Raw genomic sequence first — 21,698 nt, 5'->3', positions numbered from 1 at the left:
CCTATCTTCGAAAACTCTCAAGCTCATTATTCGTCAACATAGTTTGGTGTGAGCCTCAGACAATCACAAGCTAATGACCAGGCTCGCAAAGCTGTGCAGACAAGCGATAAAGGAAGACCTCAAAGAGAGAAGAGTAGCAGTGTTGGCCAAAGACCTCAAAGAGAGAAGAGTAGCAGAAGCCTCGAAAAGTATTCTCAATGCCCGCCTGTCCTTTGCCAACTATAAGACCAAGATGACTGCCCTCCGACATCCTGATGGATCTATCACATCTTCCAGAAGGGCAATGGAAAAGGTTATTCATGACTTCTACTCAGATCTCTTTGATAGCCACGTCTACCTGCCCACCTATCAATTTCCGCAGGATGGATATGTCATTCCCAGTGTTCTCCCTTCCAAAATTTGACACGCCATTTTTTCAGTAAAGAAGCATACAGCACCCGGTCCAGACAAGGTCAGACTTGAAGACCTGAAGAATCTGCCACCAGTACTCGTCAATACACTGGCTTGGCTCTTCACACACAACCTGTCTGAATGCAAGGTTCCATCCCAATGAAAACCAACAGGACAATTCTGTTGTACAAGAAGGGAGACATCCAGGATATAGGCAACTATTGCCCAATCTGCCTGTTGTTCGTCATCTACAAGTTATTCAATCGAGTCATCCAAACATTAGCCAAGTGACACAAATGCTGGCTGACTTTGATAGTGAGTGTGGAAAGGTCAGACTGCAGCTGAATCTCATGAAGACTATGTTCATGAGAAACAGACTAGTTCCTGATACTCCAGTTGCTCTCAATGGAAAGAACATCTCTGAGTGCAGCAGTTATGTATACCTAGGTCAAGAACTCAACATGGCAAACAACCTGGCACCTGAACTGTGCAGGAGGAAAAGAGTGGTGTGAAACGCCTTCAAGAGCGTCGAAGAAGTTGTTAGGAGGATGAAGAACCTCCGGTTCTGGACACATCTTTTCAATTCCACCATTCTTCCTGCATTAACATACACCTCAGAGAACTAGGCCCTATGAAAACAGGATAAGAACACTATTTGGGTTCCCAAAGAGGAATCAAAAGAGCTATGCTTGGAATATCATGTTTCACTCAAGTGAGAGAAGGAATCCGCAGTTCTGACCTCTGTCAATGATTGAGAATCAGGGAAACTGTGTAATTTGCCAAAATGTCAAAAATCAGATGGCCGGACATAATATAATGCGATTTAGAGATGACTGCTGGACTAGAGCTATTACCAGCTGGATTCCTCGGGACATCAAAAGAACACATGGCCGCCCACCTACAAGATGGACAGACCTCTTCATCAAGATGCTGAATGAATGGTTTAAGGCTCTTTGTGTTCCTGGAGCAAGCAGACATCATTGGGCTACACTAGCACATGAAAGGGACAAATGGAAATGTTACTGGAGCCCACTCGAGCAAATCAAATAGCAACAGGATGACAAGTGATATACGTGATTCAGAAAACATGAAGCAATCCAAGACAGTTGAATAGTTTATTGTCAAAATATGATTTGTCACAGAAAAGTTTATAATAATGCCTAATAGATATTATTCATTGAAACAGTGTCTAATAAAAAATTAAGCAAGTTTTAATTTTCTCATTTAAATAGACTAGAGGACATAATGTATAGACAATATTGTACATAACTATATGTACTTTTTTATATACCATAGCCAAGATATTGTTTATAATGGATAATAATTCAGTTGGCTGTCTTCTCTGGGGCCCCGCAGAGGGGCTGGGCTTCAGTTCCCCTCCTCGCCCTGAGCAGAGCTCCTGTGGCCGAAGACTTCTGGAGCCTAGCCAGAACCATGCTCAAGGTCCCTCCACACGTTTGGACGAACCTCATGCGTGAAGGAACTGGCAGAAGAAGCCAGGTGTGTGGGACCCGGGGCTGGACCTCCAAGCCTGCTCGGGTCGGGACTGGGCCTCTTCCACCCAAGTTCCCCATTTTCAATTGGCTAGGTGGTCACACTCAGGGACTGCCCCCTGCGCCTGTAATCCCACTAATGACCAACATCCAGAAACTACAAAACCAAGCTTCTAGAAGAGTCCGGCCCCTGCGGCCTTGAGATATCTTATAGCTTAATTCTCCCTTGAGAGAAACTGGCAAGCTATTGAGAGTTTCCTGCTCACATGGGAGAGACTCGCAAACTCCCCATTCATATGCCAAAACCAGTAACAATGATAGGTCTCATTCCCCTGACCCTGAAAGTGCCTCCAATGTAGCATCATTGGGAAGGACAAGTAGAGAGAGGCTTCTAAAATCTCAGGGCTAGGACAAATGGAAACGTTACTGAGACCATTCGAGAAATTTAATGATCAATGGGATGATGATCACTAATTCAGTTTGGTTTAACTTTGGTACATCAAAGGAAAGGGTGGCACATATTCTACTTTTTATTCATACATTTAACTCCTCATGACTATCAAGCACCATTGATAATTACCTGTTAAAAACTCTCAAAATTTTGGTTGACTCAATATGAAAATTTTTTGCTAAAAATAGAATGTTGACATTCTCAAATTCAACATAAAGTTTTTTCCTAATTAATATGTTCATTAAAAATATAGACTAATGGTCCTGTGCTTAAATGTCATCATGGTTGTGTGCTGGCTTCTATAATACAACTGGCTGTAAGAAACTTAAAAAGGGGACCAGAAATAGCAAGACAGTGTCACCGCAGACATAATTCCCTTGTAATTGACACTTGCTAGAAAAGGGAATTTGCCATTATATACCAACATTGACAGAGGCTGAATATCACAGGCATAAGGGCGTTCTAGGAGCACAAAATATTTTTTTACATGTTCCAAATAGTTTTCTTTCAGCTATGAAGGTCAGTCACCAGAGTCAGACTTGATTCTTAACAAGTAAGATTTTTAGGTCCATTCAATCAGAGTCTTTTACATCTTTCTGGGCCTACTCATTTGCAGACAGAAGGAGAAACTGTAATCAGGTTCTTCATATCCTGCATTCACATGTGATGACCAGTCTTCATATGCTGTCCAGCTTCTTTAAGATAAAAGGAGTGACTTGTAATAGGGCCACATAAATGAGGAAGTTCCGTATGGAGGAGATCATTTCCTCAAGCATCTTCCGTTTTATCTCCTCGGGGTCCAGCTTCAGCATGAGGCACTTGATCCGGAACATCGTGGAGCAACCTACCAGATCTCAGCGTGGCCGAGCTCGGAGCTCCCAGCTGGCCTAACATAAAATTTTTGACAATTTGCATATCCTTTATTCCCATCCACAAGTCCTATGTGATTGTTACATCATTACTTAAGTGTTTCAGACTTGATATAAATTAATAAAATGTACAGCTGAGACAACTAAATAACACTGACAATGCTTTGGCTTTGCTATTGTATTTAACATTATTGAGTGTCCTACCTTGCATAACAAATTGTTTAAGATTCATAAATTGTTGGCATATCTTATATGACACAGGTAGCTTACCAGGCTCTGCCATGCGGGCAGGATACTCTTGGTAGCTTGCTGGGTTCTCTGAGAAAGACGGAGGAATTGAACCTGGGTTGGCCATGTGCAAGACAAATGCCCTACCCGCCGTGCCATCGTTTCAGTTGTATATCTATGTATATGTATACACACACACACACACACACACACACACACATATATATATATATATATATATATATATATATATACACACACATATGGTATAAGGCACTGGTAGAACTTTATAAGAATAAATATTCAGCCCTGTCAAAGAGTGGGAAAAGAAAGGAAGAGAAACTTCCTCAAAGAAGGAATACAAATGGTCAAAAGACACATGAAAAAATCCTCTGCATCACTAATCATCAGGATGACACAAATCAAAGCAATGAGATATCATCTCATACCAAAGAAACTACCCAGCCTCCGCCATGCTCCAGGCTGCTTTCTAGACACTTGGGCCGAATCACACGCACAAGTGAAGCCCCACAGAACCAGGTAAGCAAAACTTTGTGACCTTGGACTCTAGGCTCAAGGAGACCCGGAAACAAGATCCTCTGTCTGCCTCCTCCAATCTCTGGATCTTTAGGGAGGGAGTCAAGCTCAGTCTCCCCACCCTACTCAAGCCAGATAAATATCTCACTGGCGGACCCCCACTATCTCCACTACCCATGCTCCAGGCCACTCTCTGGACCACGCGGACACACCATAAGACAATTAATACCCATTTTCTATATTTCCTACACCATATTTGATAGGGTTGAAACATAGTGTGAAACATGGGAACATTTGTAAGGGCAATTGGAGGCCGCCCTAAAAGCCTCCATTCCTCTTGGACAGCCTGGCAAGCTACCAAGAGTATCCCGCTCGCATGGCAGAGCCTGGCAAGCTACCCATGTCGTATTCAATATGTCCAAAACAGTAACAACAATGAGCCCCATTCACCTGACACTGAAAGAGCCCCCGATATGGCAGCGTTAAGAAAGATGAGAAAGGAGAGGCTGAAAGAATCTCAGGGCTGAACTAGACTGCCAAAACGAAGAAAGACTAAAATGACTAAAATGACTGTCTGTACTTTCAACTGCACATATGCTGGCATCGGAAGCATCCATCAAGGACCTGATGGTGCAAGCATAGAAGATCAAGTATGACGTCATTGGTCTGACTTAAACAAGAAGACATCAATCACATCATGCCATTTTCGACACTGGGGAAGAATTGTTCCTCAGAACATGTGACAACAGAGGCATCGGTGGCGATGGTGTCCTTGTCAACACAAACTTGGCCATGAGCATTGATTCATTTGAATGCCTAACAATCCGAATCAGATGATTACGCTTGAATAGATATGGCTCACCGCAGGCAGTTTCTATCTTCGTAGTCTACGCACCAACATCCAACTACCATGAAGAAGAAATTGAGAAGTTTTACATGGAACTGGAGAGGTTCTATAAAGAAGACCACACCTTCTACAAGATCATTGTTGGTGATTTTAATGCCAAGATAGGACCGAGAAGGTTGCTCAAAGAACTCCACATTGGGACCCATAGCCTAGAATGGAACGATCAGGGCGAGAGACTCTCTGGGTTCATCATGTCGACCAAGACCATCCATGGTAACTCACAGTTCCAGAAGGCCGAATCTAAATACTGGACATGGGAGTCTCCTGGTGGAAAGTTCCACAATGAAATTGACCACATCATATTCAATCGAAGGTTTTGCCTGACCGATGTCTCTGTTGTCCCAAAATTCCAAACAGGATTGAACCATCGTCTCCTTCTTGTGAAATTCTACTTCACAGAGCAGGGAGAAAGGTCTGTAAAGTTTAAGTTTAAGAAGGGAACTTCCAGAATGACCACCAACTGGGACTATTTGGGACTATTGCTGCAACGTGGAAAGATGTCTTTCTTTACAACATCGATAAGGAATACAATTAATTGGTTCAACACCTCCATGACTGCGTTAAGAATGTCAAGAGTGAGAAAGCCACAAACAGACACCTGTCTTTGGAAACTCTCAAGCTCATTCGTCAATGTGGTTTGGTGTGAGGCTCAGGCAACCACAAGCTAATGTCTGAGCTCACAAAGCTGTGCAGAGAAGTGATAAAGGAAGACCTCAAACAGAGAAGAGCAGTAGTGTTGGCCAATGTGGCAGAAGGTGGGAAAAGTATTTGCAACGCTCGCCTGTCTTTTCCCAACTACAAGACCAAGATGACTGCCCTCCAACATCCTGATGGATCTATCACATCTTCCAGAAAGACAATGGAGAGGATTATTCATGACTTCTACTTGGATATCTTTGATAGCCATGTCCACCTGCCCACATACCAAATTCCGCAGGATGGATATATCGTTCTCAATGTCCTCGCTTCCGAAATCTGACATGCTATTTCGTTGGTAAAGATGTGTACAGCACCCAGTCCGGACAAGGTCAGACCCAATCACCTGAAGAATCTGTTGCCAGTACTCATCAATACACTGGCTTGGCTTTTCACATGCTACTTGTCTGAATGCAAGTTTCCATCCCAGTGGAAAACCAGCAGACCATTCTGTTGTACAAGAAGGGAGACATCCACGAGATCAGCAACTATTGCCCAATCTGCTCGCTGTCTGTCATCTACAAGTTGTTCACATGAGTCATCCTGAATAGAATAGGCGGAACACTAGATGAAGGACAATTATTTGAGCAAGTTGAGTTCTGAAAAGGATTCAGCACAATTGACCATACTCATTGAAGTTTTGCGAGAAGTTTTGCGAGAGTTCAAGATGCCGTTCTGTTTAATGTTCATTGACTTAAAGAAGGCCTTTGATTCTGTTGAGACTGAAGCAGTTATCGAAGCCCTAGCCAAACAGGGCATTCAAACTCAGTACATCAAGATCCTCCTAGAGCTGTATTATGGTTTAAACAGCAGGATCTCACCATTCTCCAAGGAAATGATCATTGATGTAAAGAGAGTGGTTCGGCAGGTTGATACCATTTCACCGAAACTCTTCAGTGCCACCCTCAAGAATGTCATGTGACAACTGAAATGGGAAGGAATGGGAATGAAGACAGATGGTCGGCAACTACACCACCTCCACTTCACTGATGACATTGTTCTTATAATGCCAAATATTATCCAAGTGGCACAAATGCTGACCGACTTTGACTGTGAGTGTGAAAAGGTCAGACCGCAGCTGAATCTCAAAATGATGGTCGTGAAAAATGAACTAGTCCCTGATGTTCCATTTGCTCTCAATGGAACAAACATCTCTGAATGCAGCAGCTGTGTGTACCTGGGTCGAGAAATCAATGTGAAGAATGACTTGGTGCCAGAACTGCGCAGGAGGAAGAGAGCAGTATGGAACGCCATCAAGAGTGTCAAAGAAGTGGTTAAGAGGATGAAGAACCTCCAACTTCAAGCACATATTTTCAATTCCACCATTCTTCCTGCACTAACGTATACTTCAGATACCTGGACCTTACACAAACAGGATGAGAATACTATTCGCGTCTCCCAAAGAGGAATCAAGAGAGTTGCGCTAGATGTATTATGTCTCACTCAAGTGGGAGAAGGAATCCGGAGTTCTGACCTCCGTTGATGGTCAAGAATCAAGGAGGCTGTCTTGTTTTGCCAAGGCGTTGAAAATCAGATGGGCCGGACATGTAATGCTATTCAGAGATGTTGGCTGGACTAGAGCTGTCACTGACTGGATTCAACAGGACTTCAAAAGACCGCGTGGCTGCCCACCAACCAGATGGTCAGACTTCGTCAAAACCCTGAATGAATGGTTTGAGGCTCTTCCTGTTCCTGGAGACAGCAGATATCATTGGGCTACACTAGCACACGACAGGGACAAATGGAGATGTTACTGGCTCCCGCTCAAGCAAATCGAAGATCAAAGGGATGACAAGTGATAGAAGTGATACCAAAAAAACTGTTACAGATCCCAAAGAACAAGAACAACCAGTGCTAGTGCAGATGCATAGAAGAATAGAAGAGACTCTCCTTCACTGTTGGTCAGAATGCTGATTATTTCAGCCTTTTTGGAAAACAATAAGGACATTCCTCAAAAAGCTAGAAATTTAGCTTTCGTACAACCCAGCAATACCACTTCTAGTAATAAACCCTGGGGCCCAAAAGCAAACTTCAAAAAAGCCAACTGCACTTCTATGGTCATGGTAGTACTATTCTTAATAGCCAGAATCAAGGATAACTCCAGGCATTGCTATGGTACAATATATAATCCTGGGACCAAACCCAGTCTCTGGCTTTGTGCAAGGTAAGCGCCCTACGTGCTATATTAATTCTCAGTCCTTACTTTAGTTCATTTTTTAACAAAATATTTTCTGAGTTTAGATGATAGTCAAAACATTTATTAAACTTATGCTACCCAGGGAAACAAATGCAGCTACAATTAATTTGAAAAAATGTTTTGGTTCTTAGCTATGCTGATAAACAATAGTTCTTATTTGTGACCTCCACTTGGATCAGAGTTTGAAAACTTTTAGATATTTGAACTTGTGAGAATAAAACTCTTGTAATGTAAATATAGTCAAAAATAAAATAAAATATTTATAAAGAAACATATATATTCACATATAGTACCTAAGTATAGTTTATATGTGCAGCATAATAAGTGATTACTAAATTTTTCATCACTTTTGTTGGTTCCTCTAGATCCATTCTTTTCTAACCTGCTATATATAGCATACTCTGCTCAAGGAGACCAACCTAAAAGAGCTGTAATTGTTCCAACAGTTTATAAACAGTGGGTAGCCCTGTTTATTAGGACAAATAAAAGGAAGAGTTAATTCATTGAATTTTGTCACCCAATAACTTCTGGCAGTATCATCTTCAGTGACCATGTCCCATAATTAAAGAACACTGGTCCTGTGCAATCAGCAAACAATTTTATAATATTCCTTTTTTTCAAGTTAAGATGACTACTTCTTTCCCATATCTCTTGAGAAATGATATAACTGATGCAAATGACCCCCATTTTACTGCACTAACCCGTGGTTTTTATGCACCTGTACTTTATTATATCACTGTATCACTGTCATCCCATTGAGCATCGACTTGCTCGAGCATGCCCAGTAATGTCTCCATTCACCCTAGCCCTGAGATTTTAGCAGCTACTCTATTCATCCTTCCCAATGGTGGCACATTAGAAGCTCTCTCAGGGTCAGGGGAATGAGACCCATCATTGTTACTGTTTTTGGCATAACAATACGCCACGGGGAGCTTGCCAAGCTCTCTCATGTGGGCAGGAAACTCTCAGTAGCTTGCCAAGTTCTCCGAAAAGGAGATCTAGGCTATAAGAACAGGCTATAAGCTCCCAGGAGCTTGGTTTTATAGTCTCTGGATGTTGGCCCTTGATGGGATTACATGGCACAGGGGGGTAGTGGTAAGGTTGGGGGGGCGCAGTTTGTGGGTGCGACTGTCTAGATACTAGAAAATGGGGGATCTGGGTGGAAGAGGCCCAGTTCCGGTCTGAGCAGACTTGGAGATCTCCGCCCAGGGTCCTGCACACCTGGGTTCCTCTGCCGGTTCCTTCATGCGTGAGGCTAGTCCAAGCGTATAGAGAATGACCTTGAGCATGGCTGTGGCTGGGTCTTCAGCTGCCAGTGCTCTGCTCGGGGCAGAGAAAGAAACTCAACCCGCCCCCCTTCCAAGGGACCTTGGTGAAGACAGCCAGGTGCGGAGGCAAGAGACTCTGCCACATTATTATATACCCTTGTAAATAAGGCCTCCTAAAAGTGTTTTACTTTGAGCATACCATTGATTTCTTGTAAACAGGGGTCCTGAATGATGTAGTATCTTATAATTGGGATATAACTCTGGGAATCTGAGGGAATTTTTGATCAGAAAGATAATGTAATGTGAGAAAACAAGTTGCAGTTTGTAAGAGTTCTACATCTGCTTTTAAAGAGTTGTGCTAAATGCAGTATATCAGAAAAGATGAAGAAAAATGTTGTAAAGCTATGTTAAAATTGAGGTAGCATTAGCTATGATGAGAAAATGGTATGCTGGCTTTAATCCGGGATATGGAAAATAAACAAGATGATGTGACTTTTAAGTGAATACAAACACTAAGTCAGAAGACTGAGGTTTGTAGTATCTCTTTACATGCTCAGGAGACACAATCTGTGATATTGCATTCATCTGGGGGCAACTTATTAACAGAATAATATAGGAAGGCTGGATGGAGTTCATAGAGGAGTAACATAGTGATAAAAAGCACTGGAGGATTGATATGTGAGAAAAGATTAAAAAGATGAAATCACTCTGCTTCAGCTAAGTGGTGACTAAGAGGGAATATGTCAACCATCTACAATTATGTCAAGGTAATAAACTTCACAAAAAAGGCAATGATTACTGCAAATTAAAGCAGTAATGCTCTGTGTAAAGAGACAAATTAAAAAGGGAAAAGTTTAACTCAAATATCGGGACCTTTTTTTAATATAGAGCTATTTTATGACTTATAGAGCTAAGTAATACATTCTACAGCTCTTGGAAAAGACAAAACCAAATCAGATTACAAGGCATGGCTTAATATTTTATCTGTATATTCTGGATAGTATATCTGCCTATTTATCTAACCAATACATCTTAGCTATTCACAATAATTATTCTTACTGTCACCATAGTTTTGCATGAATGGTTAGCAAGCATATTGTTTCATTGTTAACTTTTATTTAAACAATAAGGAACTGTGGGTAAGAACATTCTAAAGGTGGCTAGCCAAATTCTAATGTATGCTAAAGGTTTATTGCCCAATAGTTGGTAAAATAATAGTCACAATCAGGATAGCAATTAAGGGTCTTCATTTTTCTGCCTTTGACTATAATCCCAGTAGAGATATATACTTTTTTACCTGCTAATTTAAATTTTCATTGTATTTATATGATTTTGTGAATTGTCCTGCCAATTCTAAGAAGTGTTTTACTACAAATGTTCTGAATATCCTGTGACAAAATTTAGGTTACAATATATTTACAAAACTGTTTTCTTGAAGAAACTATGCTCTAGGTTTTTTTTTTTTTAAATTACCTCTCAGGCTTAATTTAATCTGGGTTGAAATTACATGTCTAATATTTCAAAAAAGAGCAAAGATTATAATGCAATATGGATGAATCTCTTTCCCTCTATAACCATTGATATCAATGATTAGTGATTGCCACTGCTAACAGCTTCTTTTATGACTTTCTAGGAATTTTCTATGAACATTTCTGTGCAACTTTCTTTCATCACTTAGACATTTATTATAATTATCATTCAATATTAACACATAATGTCATTCTTTTTAGTGACTATGCAACATTCTTGTATGTGTTTATACCGTAATTTGTACACTTATTTAGTTTTTAGAGTTTAAAAATTTGTAATTCTTTTACGAATGCATCTATATTTATCTTTGTATGATTATTACACACTCAGAAAAACTTTCTAGGTGAAACATTTATTAATGAAAGCATATGCACATTTGAAATTTTTATAGGTTTTACCAAATAGCTCTCTGAAAAATATTTTACATTAACACAAAAAATTTTAATCTAAGCAAGTTACTAACTCATATCAAACTCCAATATACTATGGCATTATTTCTATTTTGTATTAATGAATTAACAAAGATGAACATTTTTTTCACATAAAATTTTTACTGGTCAGTAAGGATTACCTTTGACCCCCTCATATTTTTCAATCAATACTTCAACTCTCCTATATGTTTTACAATGGCTTAATAAAATGAAGTAATGGTTAAAATAACTGATTTGATGAATTCTTTACTTGAGTCATACTAAATCTGCCTCCGTCCAATTCTGCATCAGGTATTAGTCAATATGTTACCCAGAAAGTTTATTTCAAGTGTTATATTTATCTAAATCATGTTATTTTTTTTCCCTCAGAACACCCACCTACCACTGTACTATCTCTTGAGACTAGGAGATACTGTCTTCCCAGCTTTGTATAAAAGCACTCCTTATCTTCAGTTTGTTCTTGTCTGCTCCAGAGGATTTGTTTTCAGATCCAAATACATGTCTAGTATTATGATACCATTTTCACTTTTTATTATTACCTTGATAAATAATATTTTAATTATAATATTGAAAAATTCTGTACACACAAAGATTTTGAAGTATCTCTTAGGAACTAGGTTTACATCAACTTGAAGAACTCAGAGTTAAATCTGAAACATTTCTGGTGAGATTGGCATGAATGCTATCATGTTAAAGGCTTCTGGAGGCAAGCTAGCATAGTTTACACGCCAGGAGACCTATTTATAGAGCTGACTCCTTTCTGCAATGTCAACTGTAACATTATACTTATTTTAAGCTTCAGCATCTCAAATATCAGCCTCTACTAGTTGTACAGTTCTCTCTTATTTGATATCAGAAAACCTAATGGAGCCTTCTAAAGAACCTAGTAGGATTAGCAAAGATAACTTTTTAGAAGTTCCCAGTTTATCTTATTCTTTTTCTGAAGATGAAGCTGAAGCTACTTTCAAACCTGGTTTCTCCCCTCAGCCTACTAGGCGAGGTTCTGATCCTTTTGAAGATATGTACTTGGACACACCATCTTCAGGTACGAGAAGAGTCTCATTTGCTGACACCTTTGGACTCAATCTTGTGTCCGTCAAAGAATTTGATTCCTGGGAATTTCCAAGTGCTGGAACCAATTTTGATTTTAAAAAGGATATTTTCCATACAGAAGAATATGTTTTATTGCCACAATTTGATTTGCCTTCTTCAAAAGAAGATCTTATGCAACAGCTTCAAGAACAGAAAGCAATTTTGGAGTCAACAGAGTATTTTCCTGGGTCTACATGCATGAAAGGCATTATTAGAGTGCAGAATGTTTCTTTTGAGAAGTTAGTGTATGTAAGAATGTCCTTAGATGACTGGCAAACACATTATGACATTTTAGCAGAATATGTTCCAAATTCCTGTGATGGGGAAACTGATCAATTCTCCTTTAAGATTGCATTAGTTCCTCCTTATCAAAAAGAAGGCAATAAAATTGAGTTTTGTATACGCTATGAAACTTCTGTTGGTACTTTTTGGTCAAATAATAAAGGCAAAAATTATACATTGGTTTGTCAAAAGAAAGAGCAAGAGCTGGAATCCATGAAGCCACAGGAAGAAGTTCCTAATAGACAAATAAAAGGCTGCTTAAAGGTAAAACCAAGGTGAGGATATATCTTAATATTTTTACTCTTCATTATTTTAAAATTTAAAAAGTATTATTTCATATTTGTAAGAAATAACCATTCTGTTTAAAATAGACTTTCTGTTATGTGTGAAACAATGGTGGTAGGTTTTAGCAAGGTCAATGCTATTTAAATAACAATACTATTTTTTTTTAATGAAAGGGAAAATGTAGGTATGATGTAATAGACTGTGAATACTGTGTTTATTATGTACCTAATGAGTTGTGAATGGCTTAATCTCAAACCATGGAATATAGTTTATTAACATGTAAAACTATTTTGTCATTTAAAGTAAATTTATTTCTAGAGGTTTTGAAATGTCTTTTCTATACTCAAAAAAAATTTATCACCAGCTGTTTAATATCATCTGGTGAGAAATATAAATTTATATTTTTAATATAGAACTGTATAGAACTGTTTAAATATCTACCTAGTGCTTATAAATTTGCATATACCTCCCAGAAGCTATAACATACTTCTTAGTGACTAATCAAGTCACATAGACAAGCTTAGAGTTATACATGTTAAGCTAAATCACAAGAGCTATGATTTAATGATATGAAGAGAAAGACATAAATACATAAGTGATGTATAAATTACACATAAAATTTTATAATTATAATCATGTGTAACATTATGGAAGATAAAGTAGTATAATTTAATAAAAGTAAATGGAGCAGAATAAAAATGACCCAAATAGAAATAAGAATATTCAGCTTTAGAGATTTGGGATATGAGCTCTCATTAGCAACCTTGTTCTCTTACTAATATAAAAAATATAAATAGAAGTGGCATTCAGTTCTCTCTACTGTAAAGTTAACTGATTTTGATGACACTAGGTTAGTAGAGAAAATATCCAGGAAGCAGATAATCTTCCCCTGATCTTCAGTATTTTTTTTTTCATAACTGATCTACTAGACACAGCCAAGTCTTTGACTCTTTGAGAAGTTCATACTATCACTAAATCCCAAAATTGTAGAAATTGTTCTGAAAACAGTAATATGATGAAAGTAAAAAATTGCACAAGGAATCAAAACACCCAGATTCTTATTGGAATTTAATAAAATTCAAGAAATCATATTGGGATTTTATTTTAGCTTCTTTGTGTTTATGGTTTCTTTTCTTTTCATTTTGGGCAACATCTGGTGATGCTCCTGGGTTACTCCTGGATGTTTACTCAGGAATTACTCCTGGTGGTACTTGGGAAACAGTATGGGATGCCAAAAATTGAACCTGGGTCGGCAGCATATGAGGAAATCACCCACACACTGCAATATTTCTGCAGTTCATTATCACTTGTTATATGTCAATAGATACTCCTATTAAATGTGTATTCTAATGTTTAATGAACTAGCGTTGGTAGAAGAAATTAAATCATATAAAATTCCTATTTGCATAATCATATAAAATCACTAGAAAGATTGACTATTCAATTTGTAAATTATGTTAGTTTTCTTAATCCAAAGTAAGCCTTTAAAGAATTTAATTGATGCAATTAAAATACATGCTAAAATAATTATTTTGTTTATAAGTTTACTCAGCAACACATTAGCTTAGACAAAATAAGCTCAACACTTTTAAAAGATATACACAAGTATACAAAACATCAAACATTTTACAAATGAAATAGTTGTCAGTATCTATCAAAACTGCTGCATAAACAAACTTTATAAAAAGCTTAAGAATAAAATTTTGGCTCAGTTGTTTTTCCTGAAAGATAAAGCTGAAGCTTTAACTCTATTAGCAGTCTATATATCAAATAATGGTATAGATTGAGAATATCTTTCATAGGCAAGTTCAACCCTATATCAAGAAAAACAAAAACCAGATAAAGCCAGTATTCTACCCTGTTCTTAGTATTTCGGGAATTTTTCCTTTAACTATGTGTAGCTATATACACATATACATTTGTATACAGAAAAGTAATCACTGGATTCATAGTGGTCACCTTTCAAGTTTTAATACCTGCTTTGGGGAAAAACCTGAGAAGAACTAAACCACAAACCAGTCCAAATGCTGTAAAGTTTCCTAATGAGTTATAAAAATGGAAAAAAAAACCTCCCTTGTTCAAAACCACAAATACATTTTCTGCACTTCTATAACTTAAAATGGCCAACATAATTCATACCACATTTTGAAAATAGCATTTTCCTTTGGAGGAGGCCTTTTGTGCTGCGTTTCAGTCCAACATGAATTTCTACATCTGATTTATATACCACTCAAAATGGAGTGCATAAAGGAAATCCTGACAGATCTTTAGAACAGCATGTGCCATAATATAATATTTATACAGCTTTTCCATGATATAATTTATATGCAATGGGGTTTCAAATATTCCTGAAACTCACGCAAGAGAGCATTATCAAATTTCTAAATGAACATTTCAGTTGGATTTCACTGCAGAGTATTTGGTTAGGGGATATAGAATACCTTAGTAGTATTATTTTACAAAACATGGACTTGGCTTCATAAAAATGAAATAACACTTATTTGATCAAAAATTATAACTTTTAAAATAGTCTCCTCTCTCTGCAGAGTTACAAAATTCAATATTTTTTTTGTTTTTATTTTGGCATACTTTAACATTTTTTGTCCATGCAACTTAACTTAGAAGTAATTTCTTTCAGAAGATAAATACAAAGGCTAAATTTATGTGAATTTTTACTTCTTACATGCAGTGAGATTAGTATTACTCTATAATGAAAGTCAGAATTAAAATGAAGCGAAGACTTTCCTAATGCAGAGAGGAACACTTAACTTGAATTCTTTTTAAAACCAAAATTAGTTTTGTATCAGAACCTAGAGATTGTTTTTTTGAATGCATCAATAAACTCTCCATCATGTATAGATGAACTGTGGGAATATATCTAATGGGGTAGGATATACGATATGTCAATCACCCGAGGCACAATGGTTAGATTTTGAAAATCTCTACATCAGTGTGGTTGTGTATTTTCCTTGATACTTCTTAATTCCACTGTGTCCCGAAATAAATATCTAGGTGAAAAGGAAACAGAGTTGGTAATTCATGGACATGTGACTTAGAGTGACCCAAAGCTATTCAGTTGCACTGAGAGGCATGCATCATGAGATACTTCCTAAGTGACATCTATATGTGGCACTGGGATATGTGCTGTCAAAAAAAATTAAACAGATTTTTTTTGTGGCCCATGGGTTTTATTTCAGAATAAATGAACTTAAGTGACCAAAATATATAAATACACGGATATAAATTACATTAATTATACACAGATAATTAAGTTGAAATTTCATGCTGGATCAAAGAACCCTAAAGTTAAGAATATGAATATTAGAGTTAAACATAATATTCACCACATATTGACTAGGTTTTTTAAATCTATTGTTTGGGAATCAACACTCTTTCATCCAGGGTTGTCTGAGATTTCCAGTGTATAATATGCTTTACTGATATGTAATACTTTTTGATAATGCTATTTTGCTATGTAATAAAATTATAAATAAATACTAATTCTATAAATTGACAAACTAACTCAAACTTTAAATGTTTTTGTAAAACCCTAGCAAGACTCAATGTGCCCCAAACTCTATACTCTGTGATTTAAAATACTGCTTTAAAGAGTCAGCTCTGTCTTTTGAAGGATTTTGATAAACAAGCAAAAATGGTTTAATCATAACTCTTTGGGACATGTTACCTTACATCTGGACTATCTAAAAGCTGGAAAAGTTCTAAGAACTACTGATAGTTCTATACTGAATGGATAAAAAAAATTAAAGACCAGTTTAGAAAGTGTTTTTTTAAAAAATCTAGTAATTTTGTGTTGAATAGACATGCACCAAATACCTAATGGACCATAGATATATTATTTTATTTATCAAAGCATACTTTTAACACAGGGACAACAACTCCTGATGTACAAATTAAATCCATGTAAATAACATCTTTTTAAAAAGTTTACCATGTTGCACATATATAAAGTTGACATTGAAATTTGACTATCTCTGCACTTATTTTCAAATCCTGTCAAACTAATTTCCCAGTATGTGAACTTGTATTCTTACTCTGGACATTATAGGTCTCTTTATGTTCCCAGACTCATTCAATAAGACTTTATTCAGGGCTAGCGTGCATGTTATTAGGTGCCAGGATTCAACTGAGAAATGTGGCTAAAAATGCAACAGGGTGGTGTGAAGGAGAGCTTCCAAAAAAGAAAGAGAAGAGGGGTTGACAGCAATAAATGAGAGAGACAAAGAACACCAAAATGGAGTCAGAGTCTTTGGGAATGCATCAAAGTCATGGATATAAAATGAAATAAATGTTTATATTGTGTTATTTTGTTTTCTAGTATATGACCTGTAACCAATCTTGTGCAGTGGTGAATGGGTGTATTTTTTTGGCATTCTTTCTCCTCACAAGCTGTTAAATATATGTTCCTAATAGTTGGGTATATTGACTGACTTCATCTCATCTTGTATTTTATGAAGTGAAACCAATATTGTTATTTTATGTAAAGAAACACCATGATATAAGTGTTATATGGCATTTGTAACTTGGCCATGTGAATGCAAATAAATTCCTGAAAGATTTTAATGCCAAAAGGAGAATTAAATTGATGTCAATTTTTGTACCTGAGGAAAAGAAGAAGGCACATTCAAGATTTGGAAGGAGAAAAATGCTTTTTACAACATGATCTCAAGATAACAGAATTTATATTTCAAGGTGGTAAACCCGCTAGCACACAATCAAGGAAAGCATTAGAAAATGCAGCATAAGATAGGATTACGTTGCAGGTTCCAGAAAGAACCTTTGGATTGGACACTGCTTTAATTTGCAGTATAATCTGCCACGCTGGAAATATTCCAAAGGTGTAAAAAGTCCCACGAGGCCTTTATAGTATTCCATAACTAACTTATTTTGAGTGCATACTAATTGGGGGAGCCAGGTCTGATTAAGGGAGGGAGCTCTGACAACGGCATATGGAAACATAAAGTGCAGCTGCACAGGACACATCAGGATGACTGTTTAGATGCTGCCAGCTGGTCGACAGCAAGGAGCCAACCCGCTTTGTGTTTCCTTGGACTTGTACCAGGGCTTTGGGGCTTCCTGGTGTTGTGGAAATCAAAACCTTCTAAGCCAGAGTTCCCCTAGTTGTGAAACTTTTCTGGTAGGAAAGGCAGAATACGGTCTCATCATTCAGAATTCCTCCCAAACCCCAGTTTAAAAGAATCGTTACAGAAGCCATGGGTGGAATGGACCCTTTGGGGTCTCAGTGAGCCAAACTTTCCCATTTGAATCCCATCTGCTGTCTGTAAACACTAGGGGCCAAGAACTCTGAGCCAATACAGCTCCAGGCAAAAAAAAAAAGATTGGAAAGTGAAACAGGTTTTTTTTTCTAATTCTACTTACTATGACTCTTGCTTTTGTTCTGTTTTTATCCCAAAAGGATTGGGGCTGGAGAGATAGCGCAGCGGGTAGGGAGTTTGTCTTGCACACTATGGACCTGGTTCGATTCCTCCGCCTCTCTCGGAGAGCCTGGCAAGCTTCTGAGAGTATCCTGCCCTCATGGCAGAGCCTGGCAAGCTACAGTGGCGTATTTGATATGCCCAAAACAGTAACAAGTCTCATGATGGAGACATTTCTGGTGCCCGATAGAGCAAATCGATGAACAATGGGATGACAGTGACAGTCACAGTGACAGTGATTTTATCCCAAAAGGAATAACATAAGACATGACTTGGGGTGGACATCTGAGTGGCCCGAATTGCCTCGTTGTCTGTTGATTTAAAATATCTCCTATCTCTGACACCTAACTATAAAAATTCATTTGTATATTTAACTTATGTGTATATTTATAATACTTTTATTCAGGTATAAATCATGGATAATAATTTCTACTTGGCAGAGTTGTGAGGAGAAATATGTCAACTCTCATATGCTAGTACCTATCCCAGTTGTTGGCACTTTGTAGTAAACAAAATGGCATTGGTGATAAAACCCACATAATAAATTTTTTGAGTGTTAGCTCTAAACCTGAGATTATTGGAGGAATGCTGTTTTCTCATTATCCTTAAGACTTCCAGGACCCAGACTAGTACAAATAGTTTCAAGATTAGTTATAAGTTCAATAATTTGGAACACTAACCATGGAGTCATATTCATGGCATTACTTATGAAAAAATAATTTCCAAACTCCAACAATGTCTATACTACCAAAAAATTTTGGAACATGCCCTATTCCTAAATTGGACACCAGTTATTTTGCGTGTGTATAAATGGGTTTTAAATGAACTACATTTTTCTCCTAAGGTTGCTTATATGATTAGTGTTTTGGAGTAAATACCTGAATACAAAGCACACAATTCCACCTTGCCATATGTGCATAACTACAAATAGAACATGAAATTAAATTTTATATAATATTTTTTTCAAAAAAAATATATACAGTTAGATCTTGGCCTTTCCTTTGTTTTAAACTATATTCTGCTTCCTACCACCATGTTAAAAAAGATAGAAAGCTCTTCAGACACATCTCTCAAATCTTTTTAAGTATTTATTTTATTTCTAATAACTTTTCCTGGGTCACTAATTTTAGTTATATCTAACACAAAAATAGACATTTAAGAAGTAAGATTATTTTTAACTTAAAGATTTTTTATGGAAAATAAGAATTAGTTTCTAAATCAGATTGTTTTATTATATTGTTCAGTGACTAAGTATATTAAACAAACTTGCTTACAGAATTTGGCCATTCCTTTCCCCTCATGCGATTCCCAAATGGTCTGTTTGCGTTGTATGCCAGTTGTTGAAATCACAATTACAAATGGAATACTAAACCCTTAAGGCAATGATTATTCCTTATGTGGAGCAGTGGATTTGAGTTTTATTTACCAATTGAGAAAATTGCAATAATAGAAAACATCAATGTATCTGTCAAGTTTATTTGTAAAACATACCAAGTGTTTTTCCTAATTTTGTGAAACAGATATTATCACTATTTTATACTGATGCTATTATGATTACTTGTGAAAAATTAAGTCATGATACAAACCAAACTGATTAACTCTAAAATCATAAGAAAAAATTTCAACTCTAACATCCATTGTGAAGCATAGGGGCATTGATGGAGAGTGATGGTGATGTGAAGTAACTTTATACATCAATTGCTCAATTTTAATGTTATATTCCTAAACGATAGTGAAAAGTAAAACTTTTAGCCAAATAGATAGTTAAGTTTGTCAGGTGTTGCCTCGCACAAAGTGCTCCTGAGTTCGATGCCCAGGACCACCCTGGTTCCCTGAAGCATGCTGGGAGTGATCTCGGCACAATTCGGAGTAAGGCCTGAGCACTGCAAGGTATGGCTCTCCAGAAAGATTTTTTAAAAAAATTGTGACTATATTCACACGTTTACTTAGAATTGCTTTGGTAAATACCACATTTATCAGTCATCTATGAAATGAAGCTGGATAAAATTCTAACATTTTACCTCCTCTGAAAATTAGTCTTTAAAATTAATTTCTATGATAATTTGTCTTTGGAAATAACTAATATTGTCACATCTCAACTTTTTGGAACTTTTTTTGAACATTTACCGATAGAAAATCTGCACTTTACAAAGATGTAATCCTCATTATGATGTTAGAAATAAGACTGTATTGTTTAGTGCAAATAAAGTTATAATCATTTCAAATGTTAATAGAGAGCTCTATTTCTGAACAATTTTGATTGAACTGTACTGCAGAAGAAACAATTTAATTCTATCCTTTGCTTTCAGGCAGAATGATTCTGAAAACTACCCAAGCCAAATGGTTAAATATTCTCTCCTGGAAAGATTTTTATTCTTCAGAAATGTATCCTATGGGGAAATGCTATGTCTATTTTTGTGGGCATTAGTACTGTCCTATGTCTTTAATACTATCACTAGTTTACTCTGATTTTCAATTGAATCAAATGTTGTCATTCCTATATTAATGCTTTCACATTGAGCAGAATTATATTGTTTCTGTGACTAATTTCTACTTCTAAGAAAAATAACTTCAATACCTTTAGATTCCTTCCGCCTCCCTTCCGGAGGTCCTAACAAACTAACAACCAGTTTGTAGTACTTTAAAAGGAATCTCTCGTATTAAAAACATCCTGGCTGGATTTACTTGCAGGTAAATGATGTTGATATTACAAGGATCATCCAGTGCCAGCACTAATATATCAGGGGTGGATCAGCAAATTACTAGCAAATTAGCTAAAAAGATTTTCCAATTCTTCCCACTCAAAAGAGTATTATTATTTTTCTATTGCTATTATTTCTGTACTTCATATAGGTGTTAGAAAAGGGAAGGAGATGATATTTTACAAAATTTACAGTGCTTTAGAACATTATTCAACTGATCAGTTATGTCAAAAAGATACCTACGTTAAAATTTCTAAAACACTTCTTTTGGTTTATTTTCTTGATTTGGTTTTGGGGCCATATTGGTAGTGCTCATGACTGGCCCAGTGCAGAGATCAATCCTGGTGGGTTCAGGGAACCATATGGAGTTACAGGGATCAAACCTGTGTGAGCCACGTGCAAGGCAAGTGCCCTATCCATTGCACTATGTCCCTGGTTCCATAAAATTTCTAAAACATTTTTAGATATATAAGGAATGATTTTGACTTGCAGCTAGACTATTCTCCTATTATATAATTTGTAAATGAAATTTCATTTAAGACTAATGTATAGAACTAATTGTATAGAAAATCATCCTGTGGGTACGATACTTTCCCGGACCCCATAGGGTTACCCAGAGCCTTACCAGGAGTAAACCCTGAGTGCAGACCTAGGAACAAGCTCCAAGCACTGCAACATGTGACCACCTCCCAAACAAACAAATAAAAAAACAAACAAGACTCCTATATAAGTTGTTGAAAAGTTGAGCCTGAAATTCCTTAGCATTTTTTATGAATAGAAAAAAACTTTACTTCAAGGATTGTATTTTACTCATAACTCCCTATAAACAGCTATACTGTTGCCTGACACTCCCAAAATGTAAATGCAGTATTTGATCGCCAGAATAT

General features: G+C 36.9%; 2 protein-coding genes across 2 annotated transcripts in view; one reads left to right on the top strand and one right to left on the bottom strand.

The window, feature by feature from the left end:
• Positions 1–3,011: 3,011 nt before the first annotated feature.
• On the bottom strand, positions 3,012–3,167 carry LOC129404277 (mitochondrial import receptor subunit TOM5 homolog). Its single transcript, XM_055136203.1, has one exon. It carries the CDS (start codon positions 3,165–3,167, stop codon positions 3,012–3,014), a length of 156 nt encoding a protein of 51 aa, XP_054992178.1.
• Positions 3,168–11,861: 8,694 nt separating this feature from the next.
• Positions 11,862–21,698, top strand: part of PPP1R3A (protein phosphatase 1 regulatory subunit 3A) — a 47,700-nt gene continuing 37,863 nt past the window's right edge. The window contains exon 1 of the mRNA XM_004602081.2: positions 11,862–12,646. Coding sequence (XP_004602138.2) covers positions 11,862–12,646 — 785 coding nt within the window. The remainder of the gene's footprint in view (positions 12,647–21,698) is intronic.

This window comes from Sorex araneus, chromosome 1 (genome assembly GCF_027595985.1).
Source record: "Sorex araneus isolate mSorAra2 chromosome 1, mSorAra2.pri, whole genome shotgun sequence".
NCBI lineage: Eukaryota > Metazoa > Chordata > Mammalia > Eulipotyphla > Soricidae > Sorex > Sorex araneus.
The sequence above is the reverse complement of the archived record's forward strand: the minus strand, read 5'-3'. Positions and strand labels throughout refer to the sequence as shown.

Bases quoted from the DNA above. Each gene is read 5' to 3' on its own strand.
- LOC129404277 (XM_055136203.1), bottom strand. From the start codon at position 3,167: ATGTTCCGGATCAAGTGCCTCATGCTGAAGCTGGACCCCGAGGAGATA.